This window comes from Heloderma suspectum, chromosome 1, assembly GCF_057233095.1.
Source record: "Heloderma suspectum isolate Gila_16-S chromosome 1, 16-S_ref, whole genome shotgun sequence".
NCBI classification, from domain to species: Eukaryota; Metazoa; Chordata; class Lepidosauria; order Squamata; family Helodermatidae; genus Heloderma; species Heloderma suspectum.
The window spans coordinates 252,833,653-252,855,639 of NC_139458.1; the positions used below are offsets into that span (position 1 = coordinate 252,833,653).

At 42.0% G+C, this 21,987-nt stretch overlaps 1 protein-coding gene across 12 annotated transcripts in view; it reads right to left on the reverse strand.

The window, feature by feature from the left end:
- Positions 1–21,987, reverse strand: part of MACROD2 (mono-ADP ribosylhydrolase 2) — a 1,364,729-nt gene that overhangs the window by 699,256 nt on the left and 643,486 nt on the right. For all 12 annotated transcript variants that reach the window (XM_084824196.1, XM_084824178.1, XM_084824167.1 and 9 more), the window contains one exon: positions 2,238–2,359. In XM_084824196.1, the coding sequence (XP_084680322.1) occupies positions 2,238–2,359 (122 nt within the window). The remainder of the gene's footprint in view (positions 1–2,237; positions 2,360–21,987) is intronic.

A 21,987-nucleotide genomic window follows, 5' to 3' on the forward strand; every position in this document is an offset into this window, starting at 1 on the left:
CAGATAGGACCACAGCTGGCATACCAGCCCAAGTGGTAAAAAGCACTCCTGGACACCGCAGCCACCTGGGCTTCCCCAGTTAGCCAAGAGTCCAGGAGGACTCCCAGACTGCGCACTTGGTCTTTTAGGGGGAGTGCAACCCCATCTAAGACCAGTTGTAAACCTCCATCCAAAGTAGTTGGTTTCCCAACCCACGGTCCCCCGTCTTGTCTGGATTAAGTTTCAGCTTGTTCACCCTTATCCATCCCAAAACAACCTCTAGACACTGGTTCAAGGGTTCCACGGCCTCCCTAGGATGTGCAGATGGAAACGAGAGGTAGAGCTGAGTATCATCCAAGTACTGATGATGAGTACATTTCAATCCAAACCTCCTGATGACTTCCCCCAGTGTTTTCATGTAGATGTTAAAAAGCAAGACAAGATAGAACCTTGTGGCACCCCACAGGCTAATGGCCATGGGGTGGAAAAGAAGTCCCCCAGCACCACCTTCTAAGACCGTTCCTCCAGAAAGGACTGGAACCACTTTAAAACCATGGCTCCCAAGCCCAATCCAATTATTCAACAACTTATTTGCTGTAGTTAATAAAGTTTATTTGTTTAACCAAATCTTATGCCTTCTGCTCTGGGCTACGTAAGGGAAAGGTACAAAGGGAACAGTGCAAGGTTATAAGTAACGCCTGTGTGTCCTCAGAGATAGAGGACTGAGTAACGGATTTGATCTAAGCCTACAAGGTACTGGTGGCAGTGAAATCCAGTGTGTGTGAGAGAAGGTGGTTCCTGATGGGGGTGAGAAAGGCCTTAGAGAAGGGGAATTCTCACTAGGAGAAGGCAGAAAGTGTGCAAACCACTCTGGGAGCCTTTTCAGCTGAAGAGTGAGGTAGAAACGCTTTAAATAAATAAACAATGGCAGCTATGTACATTCCAGATGCAATCTTGGATGGGTGAAGTCTCTCAAGGTTTTCTCCCACAGCAGCATTTTAGTGGGGAAGGCTACCTCCATACATTTTGGTTAGAGAGAAGTAGTTTTTCTAAACCTCCCTCTGTAACACGGTTAATATAGTTGCATCTGTGGTTTGTCACCAACATCAGGTTATCAGAGATATACTGCCTCTTTACTATGGAGATTCCGTTTTTTTAAACTTTGGCTAATTGTTGATAGACCAATGTTCCCTGAACCCATCTAATCCATTTAAAAAGCCATCTTATGCTAGCAGACATCACAATAGCTTTTAATTAACACAATGCATGTTAATTATGTATGGCATAAAGTGGCATTTTCCTGATGGCTTCTTTCTCTTTAAGATTAGGTGGATTTTAAATTGTCCTTTCAGTCACTAAATTACTATCTCTTTTTTTCTGTCTTTGGGAATGAGCAAAGATACTCCATCCATCTGCCTGGGAATCCGCTGGATGTGTTAGGTGATGGGCCCTAATATGCAAAATTAACTAGCTCTATGCAACTCGCTTGCCTGTCTTTACATAACAGAAAAAACATAGACGAGGATATATGGAAGTACCACCACCTCCATCAAGAAATTTGGACAGTCTTATCAAAATTAATTTTGCTTTGCTGGAAAGTTATCTGATGCTGTTTGATGTTGTCCCTCAACAGGATGAAATTGGATGGCAACTCTAGCTAGAGGGAGAGCTGACTCTCCAATTGTTTTAATAATCTACCTGATAATCAGGAGATGCTGGCTGCCTATGCAGTTTTCAAATGAGCTGTGCTGTAAAGCATTAGATCACAAAGGCTATAACATTTTGCTTTGGTCTAGCAAGCTCGACTTTTCTAACTGCCTTCATTGCCTATATATAGAGAACTGACTAGAACAAAGACAAAATGAGAGCTCAGGAAAAGACAGAAGAATTGGACATCTCCTGATGAAAATTTCAGAGTCTAGAGCAGGGGTGTGCAACTTGAGGCCCTCCAGGTGTTTTGGCCTACAATTCCCATCAGCCCAGCCAGCATAGCCAATGCTGAGGCATGATGGGAGTTAAAGGTCAAAATATTTGGAGGGCCACAAGTTGCCCATCCCTGACCAAGAGTTTGCTAGGTTAACTAGTAGCCACCAATACCTCCTTCCAAATTTTCTTATTTATTTAACATCCAATTTTCCCACATTGTTTTTCTCTTGATACCACTGTCAGCAAATAAGAACTGTTATCGGCTGTTACGTTTCGATATTTGTGGAAGGCTGTGATTAATCAACAAATTATAGATATTTTTTACTACTTACAATAGATCTGATGAGATTCTCTTTTGCCAGTTTCAGGGAGGTTTTATAGCAGTTTGCCAGGTCTTCTTTATGGCCATCGCTAATATGCCCTCGTGCTATAGGTCCCACGGTATGAATAACATCTGCAAAGAAAAAATAATACCAAATCTTGAAAAAGATCATGTAAAATGTGAAATGGAAATCTTGTAAATCTGTTCAGATGTATCAGAAGACAACAGATACAGCAGAGAAACTCCATAATTCTAATTATAAAGGTAAAATATAACTTAGGACATTTAAGTTAAAGCAAAACTCAGTAACAATGGAAGGTAACAGAAGCTGCCTTTTTCCTGACTCTAAATTAGAGTATTTATTGAGACATTTAATCTGTACCATAATAACCAGCTTCCTTTTCTGTTCTTTTGACTTTCCTTGTCCTACTGCCTGACCTGAAATAATCAGCAAACCATGTTATCACAGAAAGCAACTATTTTGGACTGTCAGCCTGTGCTTCTGCAACCTCTGATATTGGCTAAACTTCGGCTTATATTTTAGACACCTTTATGGGTACTGTGGCAAAAAACTCATCCTTTTTTTCTGGAAGTGCATTTAGGTGACACATATATTCATTATTTATTTATTTATTTATTTCATTTCATTTCTATACCGCCCAACATCCGAAGCTCTCTGGGCATTTCACAAAAATTATATCATTTATATCTGAAATGACTTTGTAACCTTTAATTATATCCTTCCCAGTTTCTGGAAAACTTCTTTCAGAGAGAAATTGCCAATAGGGATGTACAAGAATTTAGTTCCTGTTCGCAAATCATGTGAATGCGTCCCATTCACAACCCCAAACGTGAATGGGAGCATAATTGTCAGGATTTGTTTTTGCAATTTCTTGAGCTTGCATATGCATTTCAAAGTATGCTCTTGCACAAGTGCACACTTCTGAAAATGCAGTTCTCCCTCCCCCCCCCCCGCCCCATACATTTTTATGCTTTATTGTGCACTTTTCCTGTTTGTAAAAAAAAAAAAAAAAAGACGTTCAGGAGTGAGAACAAGGTTGAGATGAACATCAAGGTGGAAAACAGAGAACTTGATGAGCTTGGATATCACTTACTCTCCTATCCCTAATTGTCACGGGGATCTTGTCTTTGTTCAGCCAGCTCCCAGACAAGGGTAATGAATTGTTCCTAAGTAACACATTGCAGAATGCCTGTTTATTTCTTCAGAAGAATTCTGGGCCATGGGAGAGCTAACTCCCACAGGCTGCCAGCCTTTGCATGTTCCTTAGCCACCAGCCAACCCTTCCAGATTCTGATAGCTTCAGGTTCAGCAGGGAAAAGGGAAACCTATAATTATCTGTTCCTGATCCTGAGGCTCTCTTCAGCAGACAGGAAGTGCTTTCCTATTTACCTTCCCTTCTCTGCTAGGTGGGAAGGGACTGCCTCTATGTGAATGACAAGAACTTCTGAAGACACAAGCCCTAGGAATCTCTGCTTCTCCTACTCTTGGAGCCCAGTTCATATATTACTGCAGTGGAATGGCTCACTGCCAAAATGCTTCACCACCACCTGGGCCCATGTTACTTTCAAAATGTTAGATCATGTGGGCTTGCCTTGATCACATTTTGCTTCGCCGTCTACCATCAGCACTTGGGTTGATGTGACGTAGCAACATAATTAGGGCAATTCCATGCAATCCAATTTTCCACATATTATCAAAGCAATGTGGAGGCAGTCCAAGAGCGAACACGGTGGAATTATGTTTGGCTGCCATGGTACCACAAGAATGTATCTACTGGGCCTGACTCTGATGACATATTAACAAACCTGCTTGCACTGGCTGCCTGTCTGTTTCCGAGCCTGATCTAAGGTGCTGGTTTTGACCTATGAAGTCTTACACGGCTCAGGACCACAATATCTGATGGAGCTCCTCGCCCATCATGAATTTACCCATACACTACGCTCAGCATCCAAGGACCTCCTCTGGGTGCCTCCTCCAATGGAGGCTCGGAGGGTGGCAACAAGGGAGAGGGTCTTCTCGGTGGCCTCCCCAATTAATTGAATGGTGTCTCCAACAAGGCCTGCCTGGTGCCAACGTTATCTTTTCGGTGCCAGGTTAAAACTGCGCTCATCTCTCAGGCATTTCGCAGCATAGAATTAGTTTTAATTACGTCTAGGATTGTCTTTGGTTGCTTATTTAAATATTGTTTTAGATATATGTTGTCTCTGTATATATGTTTTTTAATGGTTTTGCACTTTGTATATTGTATTTTTTTTCATGGTTTTTAATTTTTGTGAACTGCCCTTAGAGCTTCGGCTATGGGGTGGTATTATAATAAAATGGGGGGGGGGGAGAGACACTTAAAAAGCACAGATGGTTCCCAACCCACATGGAAATCACCACTTTCTTCTTCAGTACCATTAACATTAACTACACCTCCATCAGTCCCCCCCCCCGCCCTCCTTTCTGTTCTGTCTTTATTTCCCAAACACGCATCAGCAGTTTTACACAGTCATTAGTTTACATTATTTTTCACTGTCCTTAGTCTAGTCAAAAAATGTTTGCAATATGGCCACCATCCAAGCCTACATCTTTGCACATACTCAAGCTCTCCCAAGTCCGCCACGCAGAAATCAGGTTTCAATTCTCCACTTTTCTTTGTAGATTAAGAAAGGCAACAATTCAAATGACTGCCAGTGGACAACCTCCATGAGGGAATTTGTTTTGTCAGTAAACTCAGTGTGCCTGGCACAAACCAAACATGGAAGGATTTACACAGCTAAACTTTCGGACAGCTATAAAAATCACACTGGGAAGCACAGAAAAGGGAAACCATCAACCTACCCCTTTTAATCATAGTTATTTTCCCTAGTTATAGGAACAAAACTAGATTATTTGGTTTCATTGTTACATATACAGTACTCAACAGGAAAGCCCCTTAAATTTGTTTCCAAAAAAGTGAAATCTGGACACTTAGCGTTTGTCATATGGCAAGGATGACAACTAGTGATCAAAACAGGTACATTGGTTTTACCCTTCAGCGAACCTAAGCATTATAAGCCATATATATTTTATGGAGCACAGTAATAAAACTGAGAGCCGTTGCCAGTGGAACAAACGAATATGGAAATGCAGTGGGAGAAATATGTTTTTCTATATTTCGTTCTGGAAACCCTTTCATTACAGCTGTTTATCGTATTTGACTGTAACAGCTTGTTCAGTGAACTGTGTAAAACAAAATTTCTCTACATGTGAAGTTACAATGCTGGGTCACTGGTTTTAAAAATGGATTTTTTTATAGTTAAAGCTCACCCAGTGTCTAAAACAGAGAAACTTCCCTTTTATTTGTTCTGCCAAGCCGTTGGCTACCACAGGAACATGCCACAGCAGGACATTATCATCAGCAATAAATACTTAGCACCACAAAATGCAGCAGGACCCTCAAACAAGCTTGACATTTTATTGGCGAACAAGACCAGCAGTATGAATACAACATTCATAATTAACAATGTCCAAACAGTGCATTAATATGCACATGCTATAGGATGGTATTGGAGCTGCAAATAAGGCTACTAATTACTAAACATTTGCCCTGATGTAAGAGACTGAAATAACTGGAAATGAGATGGTTTGTGATGCTGTTTTGATCCTACAGATTATTACAATGTCTTTATTGTTTTGCAAATCACGACCAGGCCATCAGCCCTGTATGTTGCTGCAAATTTGGCTTTGCATTTTCCTAACAGACCAGTGTGTGTGTCATCAATATGGACCACGCATATTATAGAACAATTCCTCTAGTACAGGGGTTCCCCACCTTTTGGGCTGGTAGGCACATTTGGAATTTTGAGAGCATTTCGCAGGCACTCTCCCCAGTGGCTGCTACGAAAGAGGTTTGTCCGTTCACAAAATGGCTGCCATGGTGGGCACAGCCGATCACAAAATACCCATTTCCCGGAAGGCAAAAATGCCCCAAATACCAAATCACATATTTGCCCCCACAAAGCACAACTAAATGCCCATTTCAGAAAAGATAAACCAAAGAAACGCTGACAGGCAAAACACCTCCCCACCCCTGCAAAATCAAGGCAAATAACATACAAATCACGTGCGCAACCCTTCTTCAGACAAAACACACACACGCACAATATCCCAGGCAAAACATCCCCCTTGCTCCACCCTTACTCTAGTCCCCCAGGATGATCATCCCCATTATTCCCCAGCTTATCTTTTTTTCCCCCCTTTGTTCTAGATGCCCAGCCATGCCTCAGAACAAAGTACTGGGCTGTAGCCACCTGCCATTTCAATTATCTAAGAATATGTCTGTGACCCACAAGGTTCCAAAGGCTAGTGCTTTGCTTTGCAGCATGCCCACCTCCTTTTGAATTTTTTTTTTTTTTAAAGTCGGGGTGGACAGGAAGCCTGGCAGGATAGGCAGGGAGCCTGGCAGGATAGGCAGGGAGGTGTCCATGGGCACCATGTTTGGGACCCCAGCTCTAGTAACAAAAAAGGATGTTGTTTTCTAACATTCAGGTAGTATTCTAAGTTAAAAAGAAAAGGGAAAGCTGGGGTTACTGGTTTGCCAAAGACCACCAAGAGACAAGTTTGGAGTGTGCAGGTGTGTGACTGCAACCTAACCTTAGTTTCTAATGACTTGATGAGGTTTGCATCTAGGTACAGAGATAACATAATCTACTGTCTGGCAATAATGGGATAGGAAATTGAACCTAAATCATTCTCGAAATGCAGCATCAGTAATGTCTTACAGATTTTAAGATTCCAGTGCACAGGAAACTGGTGAAACTTTCACAAAACCAAGACCACCCATCTGTACACCAAGAAAGCAGAAGGACATCAGCAGATGGTGGAGCAGGGGCTGAGACCCTTATACTAACCAACCAGCTATAGCAGGGGTGGGAACGTGTGACCCTCCAGGTATTGCTGGACTGCAAGTCCCACCAGCCCTAGCCAGCGTAGCCAATGGTGTGGGTAATGGGAGCTGATCCAACAACAGCTGGAGGGCCACACATTAAAAACCCTCAGCTGAAGGATGGATTTGGATGTAAGGCTCTTCAGAAACAGCAGTCACCTAGGATTGGCTACAAAGCAATCATAAGTGCCAGACAGATGTGAGGCTGCCTGTGGATCATACAGAAAACCTGTGACTCCATCTTTCGAAGCCAAAATTAAAAACTGAAATGTTCAAGCCCTTTCCACAGAACAGAGACGTACAGTTGTAAAACGTCTATGAGCAGTTACACAATTAGCAATGGAAGAGAAAATGTTCTAAAGCTCATGTGAAATAAGCAGCCTGTTGTTAAAGGTTAATAACAAATAAAGCACTGAAGGCAGGGAGGGAGGGGCGAGAGAGGAAGAATCAGAAAGGAAAGCTCTTCAGGGAACTGCATTAGGTCTGTTCTCATCGAATGCATTCAATAATGCTCTTGGCAAGCGAATGAAACGTAGGTGAAAATTAGGAGACGGGACCAAATGAGGTAAAAACGTCAATGCTGGTGAAGAAAGAAGAATACGCAGGGAACTATAATTATGAACAGGACATGATAAAATGCAGGCTAATAGAATCTTTACAAAAAGTATTTTAAGAACACATTCTTAAAAACAAACAGGGGGTGTAATACATGTGGCATAAAAGCTATTCTCCATGGTGTATGAACATGTTAGTTAGACGTCATTTTTGACAGGTGAAAACGCCTTTAATAATGCTCAGTACTACTGGCTCTGCAACACAGCCCTTTCCTTTAAAAACATTCTGCTCTGAAGTGCCCATCCAAATGGACTTATGGAAGACACGAGACACTAGTATGTACCAAGTCTTGCCAAAAATGGGTTGTTTCCAGATTTAGTCATACTTAGAGTAGACCCTAAAATCAATGGGACATATTAGTTGCAGCTAACTTAAGTCCCATTGACTTCAATGGGACTTAAGCATGACTACATCTCGAACCAACCTAATATTACCTCTTTTTTATTCCATCCTTCTGCCAAAGGGGTCCAGACAGTATACATGAGCCCGACCTTTTATCCCTACAACAAACCTGTGAGGTAGGTTGGGTGGCCACTTATGAATCTCCCAAAAAGAGGACACAATTTGCATAAAATGTGCATATCCTTATTTATATGTACAGATGCTAATTTGGAAATAATTATAAATTAAATAGAAATGCAGTCCATCTACCATAGTGAGAAGACCATGGCCAGGTGACGTGTGTGCCTGCCTGCTCTGGTGCTCCAGGTGCTAACTTTTCACAGGCAACAGTTCTTATGGGTTTTTTTTTTATCTTTGATGGAATTAGACAGGTGAGCCCTTCAAACAGGGGACATCTTCAAATAGAGGACTGTGTATATGTCCTAAAAGAGGACATATGGCCACCCTAGGCTGAGTGTGACTTGCCGAAGGTAACCCAGTAAATTTTGTGGCTCAGTAAGGAATATACACTCAGGTCTGCCTGATCTGAATCCAGTTACTACACTGGGTATCTATGGCTGAAATACCTTGAGAGGGCCTGTGCACAAGACTATCTGGAAAGACTGGCACAGGCATTTTATACCAAGACAAAAGTTGAACACTAAACCAAGAGACAAAGAAGACATACTCTACTGCAGAGATGTCAAACTTCAGGCCCACGGGCCAAATCTGCCCCTTCTGGAGTCCCAATCCAGCCCTTCAGGGTTCCCCAGATAGCTCCACCCTCTTCCCCCCTGACCACCAATCATGTGGTGGGTTCTTGGCTTTGGTGCATTTCCCCTGCCCCATTCTAAAATGCCTCTGCTAAGGTTTAGCTACTGACAGTAATAGCTTCAAGCTAAAATATGCTGGCATTTTTGGAATTCTGGCCCAGCCCTACCTGACTTCAGTCCCAACCACGACCTGAAAGCTCCTCAGAATGGAATTCAGTCCTCAGGCTGAAGGAGGTTCAACACCCATGCACTGCCATTTGACCACAACGGTTAAGCATAAATAATTTGGTATGGGTAGTTGTTGCCATGCTGACTCCAGAGGAATAGCTACACAGTGATCTCTTCTGTGAAAACCCCATTGGTAAAGTAGTATATAAAATGGAGAGTCAAGTAGAACCATGTCACCATTACAGCTGTGAAAGGGTTATTAAAACGCAAAAGGAACACAAAAATAACGTACAGGGAAACATTGCATTGCTTGTTTATCTAAAACCATATCCAACAAAAGCAGTGGCAGTGAAGTGATCTCAGTTTGAAGAGAAGAGCGTTGTTAATGGAAAGCACCATCCCAGCATAATTAATGACAAGCACAATCCCAGCACACACCAGTGGAGTCGTACGTTCATCAAGCATGGCACGTAGCCGTTGTTTGTATTCATGTCTCCTGCTGTCTGCATGCTGCCATTTGTGATAACCTGTGTGGATCATGATGCCAGCAAGGAATGTAAACAAGTCTCAGAACGTTCTCTATACTAGCCAGGAAGAGGGAGGGGGAAAGGCTTCCACAATGCTAGGGAAACTACATGCCTGAACAAATATTATATTCTACACTTGAACACACACTAATGGCAAAGTCATTCCCTGAATGAGGATCCTTATGTAGCTAAAATGGAACCATCCACACACAAGAGGGAGATAGCAGCATATTTGGGGTACTCCAAGATTTGCCAAAGTACAAAATACCTTTCTTGGGGGGAACTGGATGATGGTGGTGCAAAACTGCCCGGTGTGGACTGAGCATGCTCAGTGACTGGAGTGGCTGCCTGTCGCAGGGGGGAAACAAAACCAGAGGGGGAGTGGAGTGGAATATCTTGGAAAAGGGTCAACTGAGTGCCACCCTGAGCAGGAAAACTCTGCACTGCAGTGTTTTGTTACAGCTCCCACTTGCTCATCCTAGTATGAAAATTAAGTTTCCAGCAAATCTGTACAAGGTTTGAATTCAGAGTTAGGCAAATCTGAGTGACTCTAAAAAGAAGAAGCTACGGCATATTTGGGTTATCAAATCACTGAGCATTAAGTGAGATCACCCAGGGCTTCCCTTTGTGTCCCCTGTTAAAAATGCTTGTGTCCAACACAACCTACAGTCCTATGGCCCAGTGCACTGAAACTGCAGCCCATAAGACCGAATCCTACAGTCCCATTGTACCAACACTTGTATGATGCCCAAGTCACAGTGCTCATCCAGTAGCTTCCACTGTCTGCAGACTTGGAAAAAACAACAAGTCAATATTTATGGCCATAACTTTATTACTAAAGAGCTGCAGTGTAAAAAATTCAGACTTTATAAATGCCCACTGTGGAAGAGGGAAGGCATCCGCAAACAGGCTGAGAAGAAAATAAAAACCATACTGCCCATGGGGATGTAGCCCACCCTTTTAGCCATAGATTTTCTGACCATAAGGGAAAACTACCATTGTATTTGCATTTATTGCATTTATACCCCGCCTTTTTTCCTCTTGCAAGGAACCCAAGGCGGCTTACATTATCCTCCTCTCCGTTTTATCCTCACAACAACTACCCTGTGAGGTGGGTTGGGCTGAGAGTCTGTGACTGGCCCAAAGTCACCCAGTGAGCTTCCATGGCCGAGTGGGGACTAGAACCCGGATCTCCCAGCTCCTAGTCCAACACTCTTGCTGCTACACCACACTGGCTCTCTCTACCAACACACAAAAAGGGGCAGTAAATGCATAGCAGAGTCATCATCAAAACCACCCCAGCCTCATTATTAAACAGACAAAACCACCCCAGCCTCATTATTAAGCAGACTCATTATTAAGCAGACCTGTGTTTTGATCTTGGCCATCCCTCAGACCCTGCTCTTGGTCTTGGAATTCTCCTTTCTTGACCTGTGCTCTTGATCTTTGCTTGCCTTCTGACTCCTCCTGCTTTGAACTACTCTCTTGCTGGACTCATCTGCTTGCTAGGGCCAAGTGTTACTTGTCCCCTGGCAAGAAGGACTCATGGCAATCTATCAGAGGCTCTCACTAGTGCAGCCATTTGGATAAGGTCCCTGCTGTGGTTTTTGTCCTAATCCAAGCCTCCACAGAAGTGCGAGAAGACCCCAGCTCTTCCTCCAGCTCCCCATGCTTATTACTGAGCTACTATGGCTGGGTCAGCTCAGCCTAGGGCCAGCTATACAGGAAATCTGTTAGCAAGTCAGCAGACAGGCAAAAGGTCAAACACAGTTTTAGCAGTCCAGCAAGAGAGTAGTTCAAAGCAGGAGGAGTCACAAGGCAAGCAAAGATCAAGAGCGCAGGTCAAGAAAGGAGAATTCCAAGAGCAGGGTCTGAGGGATGGCCAAGATCAAAACACAGGTAAGCAGTCCAAAGAACAGGGTCTAGCAGGAGTCCAAAGGTCAGCAGCACAGAGGCTCACTCAAGGAGCAAAGGTTCAAGGCACTGGAGCTAATAGAAAAACATTGTTCCAGCAGCTAGTAAGTTTATTTAGCGAGAGCCAGAGCCAAAGCTCAGCTGTAGGTAATCAGCACTTTGGCAAGAGTCTTACTCATGAGGAGCCCAGTTGCTATGGGTCTCGAGCCATGTACTTCAGCTCCATGAGGCAGCCTGTGCCTACACCTTCTGGAACCGGCGTGCTTGAAGGCTGGGTGAATGCTTGGTCTCCTCCTCTGACGATACAGGTGACGAACAGTCCTAAGGGTCTTATCTGGGGGTATCACAGGGTCCACTGCTGCCTGGTGTATCTTCCCCATTGATGCCAGAGGTGCCTAGTGTCTGGTTAAAAGCAGGGGTCCCACCAGGGCTGTATGCTCTGCCAGGTCAGGCTCTTTGTCTGAAGGGCCTATATGAGGGTCAGGCATGACAACCACAGGGCTTGAGGAAGAGGTAGGGTCTAACAGAACGTTTTAAAGTAGGGTAGAAACAGTGGGGAAATTGCCTGCTGTTTCTTTCTCCAAAGCTTTCCACAAGATCCTGCCTCCCTTCAGCCTTTGGTGCTTGCTAGGGGGCTTGAGGAAAATACTTTTCTGACTTGCAGAAAGCTTTGGGGTGCTTCCAGACAGAAGACTCTTAGCACTACCCGTCCAACTATATTGAGCATATTCTGTCTTTGCCTCCTCAACAGATTTTTTAAAGAAAAAAGCAGAAGCAGCAGTGGGAAAACATGGGAGGATACATGGTTTTCACCCCACTCATTTTATCCCCACAACACCCAGTGAAACCTCAAGGTTTCTCAGGGAGCTTCAAGGCAGGATTTGAAAGTGTGTCTCCTTGGTCCTAGTCCAAAACTCTAACCACTATAGCACACTGGCTATGCTACTGTGTTTTCCCAGCCACCCAGCAAAATAAACAGTAGTAGCCAAGACAGGGTCCCTATTATTAGTGTTGAATGTGAGCCCAGAAGTTCCCCCTGCAAATAATGAAATGAGCTCCTCTATAATTTTCTTATTTCTAATTTCTATGCTCTCAAAATTCCATGGGTCCTGGACATACTTTTAAAATATCTTTTTTCTTTGAAGTTATAATTTAATATACTTCTGTATACATATGTAGTCAGTAGTCAGAGACCACCTATTTTATTTTTGAATTGTCCTGTTCCTCTTCCAAATTATCCTGTTTCTCTTCCCAATTGATAGGCACTTGACAACTTGAATTTGCTATTACAAGGAAAACATTGCAGTGTGTAGGACTTCTGTTCAGCGTTCCAGCTATTCCATTCCCCCTCACCTCATTTTTCCTTTTTTCTCTCTCCACCAGTCTGTCAGCATTCTGTGCCATTGCTCAACCCTAACTTGGTTGTGTTCCCCACCACCCACCCATATTTTCCTAGTAGCTTGGTGTAATCCCAGCCACATATGAGACTTGTGATGGGACAGTGAAAAGGCAAAGAAGGAATGTTCCCAAAGTCATCAGCCTGAGAACGAGGAACAGTGCCTTAATACCAGGAAGAGTTCAGTCAGATGTGGCATAAAGGGAAAGTCTGTGCTGCATTTGCCAAGAAAGGGATTTCACTTTAGCTATCATGCAGACAGCTGGTTGAGCCACTCTAGGCAAAGCCATGTCCTTTGGCAACATGGGTCCATCTTTCTACACTTCTCCACCCAGGGCCCTTTGAAGAGAGGGGATAATAAGTGGATATTAAACATTCACATATGATTGCATCCAAAAGAAATCTAAATGTGGACAGTATGATTTCATTTGGTGTTTTCCGTGAAAGGGAATGGCCTTAAATCAGGCAAATTAATTGTCTTTCAGGCCAAAAGTGTGACTCCTTATACCATGAAAATATCTGTATCTTTTTCCCCCCCCATTTTGGCTGTGTTAAATGACTCAGGCACGCATGCATCTCATCCATATTTCAGGTATGACATATATTTAAAACATTCATGCCACTGCTCAGACAACAGTGGAAATTAATGTAATTTGCAGATTTAATCAACTTTTCAGAAACAGTTCCCCAAGGGCCTGTGAAAAATGAAACTGTATATAGAGTTCTGGCTCATCAATTATATCATAAGAGGTTTTTTTCAAATCAAATTAGAATTGTTGCATTTGCTTTTTCATTATATAAATCAGTCAATAAATCTTTGGGGCTATTTTGATAAATGTTTACAGAGGGTAATGATTCCTACCAAAGGGGAGGAACAGGTGGCAGATGAGGGAATGGCAGCAAAGGAGGAAAAATGACTTTTGTTTGCAGAAGTGTAAATTGAAAACTGTATGTCTGACAGAAAATGTATGTGGGGGCACTGATACAATTTACAATTATTCCACTGAGTACTTTGCCAAATATTCAGTAAAAGTGTTAGCATTAATGAATTTTCAAACAAACAGAAAAGTATAAATAACTTTCTCTCATTTATTGCTCTTTAAAAGTGTCTGCACTGCATTAAAATGGTTAACGAACTGACACACCAAGCTGAGAATCAATTACATGTTCCTTTCATTCATCCCCATTCGTGTATTCATAGCCATAATCGGTCCATCTACCAAGCTGCATAATGAAGCTGTACCCTGTCAATCAAGGCATGAATAGTATGAATTTTAAGGCAGAAGCTATTGCACTATATTGAAGGGAATAAAAAGTATGACAGGTCAAATTGCTAAGGTCTCCGTTTGTGAATCATATCGGTCAATTTATACAGTAAATCCCACCCATATTAGCTCTGAAAAGGGAAAGTTGGAAGTTCAATTGATGGGAAACTGAATTACTTCTTGATATTCTTACATATTAAAGGTTACTATGCTGATTATATGTAGGAAATGCTTTGGTGTATGGAATGCTAATTTTCCTCATATTCTGCTTCCAAGACTCTCATTGTTGCGCATAAAATATGCATTTTTAGTGCACCACAGACAATTCTTAATTTCACCTGCATATACGACTCTTGAACACCTGTATCTAATTTATTTTCTCTTTTTTAAGAAGTAAAATTATGTATCATTAATAATAATAATAATCTCCATTGCCAGCAGATTGATTCCAGTTAACAAGCTGAAATGATCATGTGTTTCCCAAATTTAGGGAATAGATTTTCTGCCTTGCACTGTAAAATACCTACTAAAAATTAGATGCAGTCTCTTTTCTGAATGTGAAAGATCATTTAAGGATAGAATGCAACACACAGTTGACTTCCTTGCAGTCACTAAACCAAAAATATGCATGTTTTTGTTTGTTTATTCATTTAATTTCTATACCGCCCAATAGCCGAAGCTCTCTGGGCGGTTCACAAAAAACTGATGCAGAGTAAGCAACACTAGACTTGAACAAATGAGTGTAATATTGCTTAATTTTGTCTCCTTTATACTATAGACTGACAACCTGGGCCTTAAACTACATATATGTATTATACAAATAGTCTAAGCAATCTCTAGGGCTCCTAGATCCTGAGGCAGGACCTCAGATCCTGGTGAAGAACAGTTGTTGAAGTTCTGTCCCATGTGCCGATGTAAATGTTTGTTACAGAAGTGGCGATGGGAAAGAGGACAATACATCCATTCTTCCTGCAGACCAATGACTTGCCTCATATATGAGCTGTAGTAAATCCTGGCCTTTGTTCTGTAATTCCCTTGCACTGCTGTTTACACATACACACACACACACACACACACACACACTAGCCAGAGGATCTGGCATATCTTCTCCACTCACTCCTTATCCCCACCAGATTAGATGGAGAGAGTGTGCTTGTGAGACAGAGGATTGGTAATAACGCTCTTAGGGTGCAATCCAATGCATGTTTAGATAGAAAGAAGTCCTACAGCTCCCAGAGTTGTATGATTTTTTTTCTGTCTAAACATGGATAAGATTTTGCCCTTAAATTATATCAGACAGAGAATGTATGTGCACGTTTCACTATATCCAAAGAAGATTTTTTAAAAAAGTTTAGCCTTTCCTTTTTTTTAAAAAAAAGGATCGATTTCTAGAAAATGTTCACATGCATTAAAATAAACCTGTTGCTAGTAAGCCATTACTCATTTCTTCTACTTTATGCATAGTATGTATATTTTAAAGCTTCACTGAGCAAGAGGAAGACAGAATTACCTAAGAAAGTGGTGTCGTGTGGTAGCCCTTTATACTTCTGTAAAAATTCCACAGAAAAATAAATGAAACCTTGTTTAGTAGTTAATTTTTCAGAGACAGAGATTTCTCAGAACCTGTAAGGCACTGGAAAAATGAACCTTTCTTCAGAAGTCCAACCATTATTTTAAACTATCCTCAGCAACTATCATACTCTATCATTTATACAGAAGTTTTAATGTGCATACTTCTGTACAATCAGTATCTCATTCATCCCTATAACAATCCTTTGCGACAGCTCCAAGTTCCTATAACTCCCATTTCACAGATGAATAACCACAGCAGCTAATGCTGGGTTATGGTTGAACTGGAATTTGAATCCAAGATCCACCTGGCCCAATGCTTCTACTCTATCTACTGGACCATACAGGAGCTCAAGTGCCACTAAATCACTGTGTGAAAACTAAATCAGAATGATGGCATTGCTCACACTACTTCCTATATAGCTCCGATCTGACCTACTCTTGTGAGTATATATGTTCTAGCCAATGTAAGCATCACAATTCCACTACAGCACCAGGCCCCGTTTCAGATATCACCAGGTTGGACAATCCGTTCTTGTGAAGAAATAGCAGGTGCTCATATCTACCACCCACCTAAAGTAACATGCAACAGAGCCCCTCCATGAGGAGATCCATATGCACAAGGGCCTGAGTAATGCTACTCTGTCCCTCACGTAAGAGGTGGCTCTATCTAGTTCAGCATTCTGTTCCCACAATGGCCAACCGGATGTCTACTGTAATCCCACAGGCAAGTCATGAGCCCAATAGCACCCTCCTGCTCAAGTTCCCAGCAAGTGGTATTGAGAGGCATATTGCATCCATTACTGGAGGTAATATATAGCCATCACAGCTAGTAGCCACTGTTTATCCCACATGAATTTGATTAATCCCCTTTTAAGATCATGTGAATTGGGCCCTCATGAGTATAGGCCTCCATGAGACCCACATGTTTGTTCAGAAGCATGGTGTGTGCGCATGTGTGTGCGTGTGTGTGTGTGTGTGTGTGTGTGTAGAGAGAGAGAGAGAGAAATACCCACCTACTCCCCATCATGTTTAAGGATTGGCTTGCTGGTTAAGCCTCAATTCAGATGTTGCATTTCCTGATGTCCACACAGTGTCTTGGAGATTAGGAATATGGCCCAGACTCACTCCTCTTCTGTTGTGCACTGATTCCCTTCTCATTTTCCAGGTTTGATCTTACCATATTTGTTGAGACATCCAATTCAGGCAAACCATGGTTAGGGCTTACTAGAGCTTACTTCCAAACCATAGTTAACAAACACACTTCAGATCATGTTTTCCAACCATGGCTTTGAGGTAATTCTTGGTTTGCTCTAACCATAGTTTCTCTGAATCAGATGTCACAGCAAACTCTGGTAATAGCAAAACAGGGAAGGGAGGAAGGAAGGAAACCACAAATGGGATGGGACAATATAGCCCATGAGCCTGCAGCACAATTCCTCATCTCCAAGTAATGGTTTGCAGATTAGGAAACTGGGCATAATGTCTGAATACAATCTTTGTGTCCGAACCCAGGCTTTATCTCAAGTGAAGTGTTCCATTTAGGATGAGTTTGTAAGATCACTTTTTGGCAGGAAAATATCACAACATAATAAAATTTTCCTGACTTTCTATCAAAGTGAATTATTCTTGTGAAAGCATCCATATGATAAAAATTATTCTCAACCACAGACTAAAGGAGGCTAGTTTTTTAAGAATGGGTCAACATGGGTAATTATTTATCTGACCATAGAGAATTGCACACTCATAAGGTGATTTCACCACATAAAAATTAAGTGAAATAAGTAATCACATTCTCCTAGCAGCTGTTTTAACAAATTCACACAATTGCAGCTATAGAATGACCATTAAGACAACAATCCTGTGGTCCCTGGGAGAAGGTCCTGGGAAATACGATTCTTCGAATTCCCCTTCCCAAAGCCGTAGACACTCCTATGACTTCAGGAGGGAGACTCTTGAGATTCAATCCCACCCCCCAGCACCTGCTTTCTGAGGTTGCAAAAGCGACCTCGGATGACCTCATAGAGGTCAAATGGGAGCATTCTGGTGGGAGGGGAGAGGCTGATATTCACTCTGTCTTGTGGCCTCTCCAGCCCACCTCTCCCCTAGCAGCGCGACTTCTCTAGATGGCTTGGAGGTCCATCTAGAGGGAAAAATTAAAAAGGAGGATGGAGAGGCAAAAATCTCCTCCACCACTCCGCCTGCCCTGCCAGGATCAGAGGCTTCCCTCTAGTGGGTGACAATCCCATAGGACTGCGCACTAAGATAGCTAGTGTGACTGAAGGTCCAACACAGAGCATAGCTTTCTTTACATTATATATCTACTCCAAAATGACTGTATAGACGCAGATATCCTAGAGGATGGGCACCTGTCAAAAGGCACTATCCTAGAAAATTATTAGATATATTTTGCAATACGGTGCATACTATGGGAAGCCACTTCTTAGGATGTGAGCATGAAATTCTTGATGCTACCTAAAGGATAACTTTATATCACCATAACTGAAGCTTATAGGTATGTTCTTTCCAAGAACTGCAATGCAGCCAGTTGTGATTAGTTATCTTTTTTCTTCTGTGCTCATATTGTGTTGGACCTTGAGATATGCAAAATCATTATATATGGCCGGTGTATCTTTCTTCTGCCTTATAAGCAATAATGTTCTGATTTTGTTTTTAATGTTCTTAGACCTTCATTTTCCATGGGGAGCAACAATAAAGACTCCTATCTCTCTTTTTTTCTTTTGAGCAAACGTATTATCTTCTTGATTAATGGGAATATTCTGGACTGTCATTTACAAGAAGTATCACAGATGCAAATTCAAGTGCAGACATACCAAATCGTCCATGAAGCCAAGCTTTTAAATTAGTTTCAGGAAAAGGGCACTGTATAATAAACCTTTATTTTCAATAACATTAGGCAAAGGCTGAAAATGACAATAGGCCAGGTAGCATGTCAGCACTGATATACTACAACACTTCTTTATGAGCAAATTACAATTCAGAGAGCTAATAATAAAAAGAAGTGATGCTGAGATGATGAATTGATGCTATGCAATTAGACCTATTAGAATTCACAAGAGTCGACAGGCAATAATCAAACCACTTTCATGCTGCCCATTGCAATTATCTTTGCACTTAAGAATCAACAAAGCACATAATGACTTGCACTCGATTAAGAAATTCATGAGAAATGGAATTTTAATTAGTGTGTGGAAAATTTGGGCCATTTATTACTTTAAAGGACAACAGATTGTGAAAACTATGAGTAGCTGTCAATGTCCAAAGTGTAAGAAAAGTTCAAGAAGAATGCAGGGATGTTCTTGACACCAAGAGAAAAACAACCTTAAAGACTCCTCACAAAATGAATGTTCATGGAATGCCTGCAATGATATGCATATCTTGACAAAAATATAATTGTTTAACTGAAAAGCAAGTCATTTTGGTGACATTTTAGATTAGCAGGCAAACAGTATTGACTCATGACATGGCATGTTATAATTGTCAAAAGAACTGCTTGTACATTCTGATTCACTACATGATGAAATGGAAATGCTGGCCTATTGACAGAGGACTACCTAACTTAAAAAAAAAATGGTCAGGCTAAGCTGCTGTAAAAACTTACCACCTGAAAGACACTTAACCAGTTTCACAGAGCTGTTGTCACAGTTACCCCCACTCATTTACTTTAGAGTCAAATGTTTCATTAATATGTTGGGTTGCTCTGATGGCAAACCTATATTTAATTTTATCAAATTCAGTGTTATAAATCATAATGGAAACCACCTGTAGAGAAAAGATAATGGCTTGGATCTTAAGTTGCTCTTCCGTTAGCACAAAGGGAGGTGATTTCCACCATCTCTCCCCTCTATCTGCAGCCCCCATCAAGATATCCCACACCTTTCCCAAAGATCTCCCAACCCTCAGGAGCAGATTTTCACAGGGAGCAAGAGGCTGGAGTGAAAGTCCCATTTTCTGAATGTGAACCAGGTTCCTCTTAAGGAAGAACATTTAGGTGCCAAGCCTCTGTATCTGGGGTCTCCAACATGGTGCCCATGGGCACCAATGAGCCCACAGGCACCCCTCTTAGCATCCACCAGGATCCCTGCCCCTCCTGAATTTTATATCTTAAGATTTTTTTTTAATAAAAAACCACATTTTTTAAAACCGGGAGGCTGGCATGCTTCAAAGTGAAGTGTTGCCCTCCAATGCCATCTTCATTTGAGTTGAAAAGAGTGACTATGTGTTTTGGAGCTCAACTCAAGTTACTTTTCTTTTAGTCTTGCCAGTTTGCCTACTGGGAAATGAGTATTTTGGGACCAGCCATGCCCACCATGACAGCCATTTCATGAATGTGCAATCCCCTGATGGCAGCCATTTTGTAAGAGTGTCCACAACACCCTCTCAAATTCAAAATGTTCCCACCAACCCAAAAGGTTGCAGTTCCTATAGTTCCTATAGTTTTCTGCCCAGCAAGTGTTAGAAGACCCCTCCAGAGCTCACAATGTGGTTTAGGCCACAAGGAAGATGAGGCTTGTGGGAATCAGCATGGAGGGAGCCTCAGCCAAGGTCTCGTACAAGTGTTAGTCAAGACATATACATACATTTCAGTTTTTCTTCCTCCTTTGAGGTATTTTCAAAGAGGAGGGGAGTGTGATTTAACGGCATTTCTCAGGATGGTTTTGCTGCTATCAGGAAAGGAAGGTAACTGCCAACTGTACTCCCCCTGCAGTATCACACCATCCACAATCTCTAGAAAGGCAAATTAAAGTAAGTAAAATACATACATTGGGAACTGATTGTTCATTTGCTTTTGGTGGGGTGGGGAGATCTCCTATGTTTGAGACTGTACTGGTCAGAAGTGGGGAAAACCTTGGATTTGAATTCTAGTGCTTTCCTTGAAAATAATCATATTTGACTGATGTAGTGGTTACAGTGGATATAAGATATATATAGATTTCAGAGTGGTATATTTTATTCCACATGCTATTTAACATCTACATGAAACTGCTGGGGGCGGTTATCCAGGGATGTTGACTGAGGTGCCATCAATATCCCGATGACACCCAGTTCTACCTCTCCTTTTCATATAACCCAGGTAAAGCAGTGGATGTCCTGAGCAGGGTAACAGACTGGATAAGGGCTCACTGGTGCTCAATCCAGACAAGATGGAGGTACCTTTAGCAGGTGGTTTGTATGCCTGCTTGAGTGGTGTTTGACTTCTCCTGGAAGGGGTTGCACTCCCCCTGAAAGATCAGGTGTGCAGTTTGATAGTGATCCTGGATCCATTATTGTCACTTGAGGCCCAGGTGGTCTCAATGGCCAGCACGCCTTTTATCAGCTTAGGCTGATCTACTAGCTGCGACCTTACGCGGCCAGAGATAGCCTGGCAAGAGTTATCCGCATTCTGGAAACTTCTTGGTTGGATTACTGCAATGTGTTGTATGTGAGGCTAACTTTGAAGACAGTCTGGATACTTCCATTAGTTCAAATCAGAGTTGCTGGGTTACTAACTGGGGCTGATTGCAATGGTCATGTGATACCAGCGCTTTGTCAGTTGCACGGTCTTCCAGTCCATTTCCAAGCCAATTCAAAGTGTTAGTGATGACCCTTAAAGCCCTAAATGGCTTGGGACTAGAGTATCTAATGGAACATCTCCTTATGTATGTACCTGCTTGGATGCTTAGGTCATCTTTGGAGGCCCTCCTCCAGGTGCCCGTGCTGAAGGAAGTTAGGCAAGTGGCTACAAGAGAGACGGCCTTCTCAATTGTGGCACCCCAGTTATGGAATGCCCTCCGCAAAGAGGGTTTGCCTAGCACCTACTTTGTTATCCTTTGGTGGCAAGCAAAGACCTTTCTTTACTCCCAGGCATTTTAGACACCTAGTTCTAGATTTTGATTACTGTTTTATCTATGCCTGTGATATTTGTTTTGTATTCTATTATATTCTTTTACATATTTGTATTGTATTGTATTTTTAACTGTTTGTATGGCATTTTAGTCTTTTAGCTGTTTCTAATCCACCCAGAGAACATGGGTTATTGCGTGGATTATAAACATAATAAGTAAGTAAGTAAGTAAGTCTCTTTGGAATCCCAGGATACCTCAAGGGTGCATAGTTAAGAGGGACAGAGCATCAGCTCAGGGAAACAAAACCCTCACCATGCATTTTTCAGAAACACAACTAACATAAACTACCTTAACAGTTAAGTGACACAGTTATTC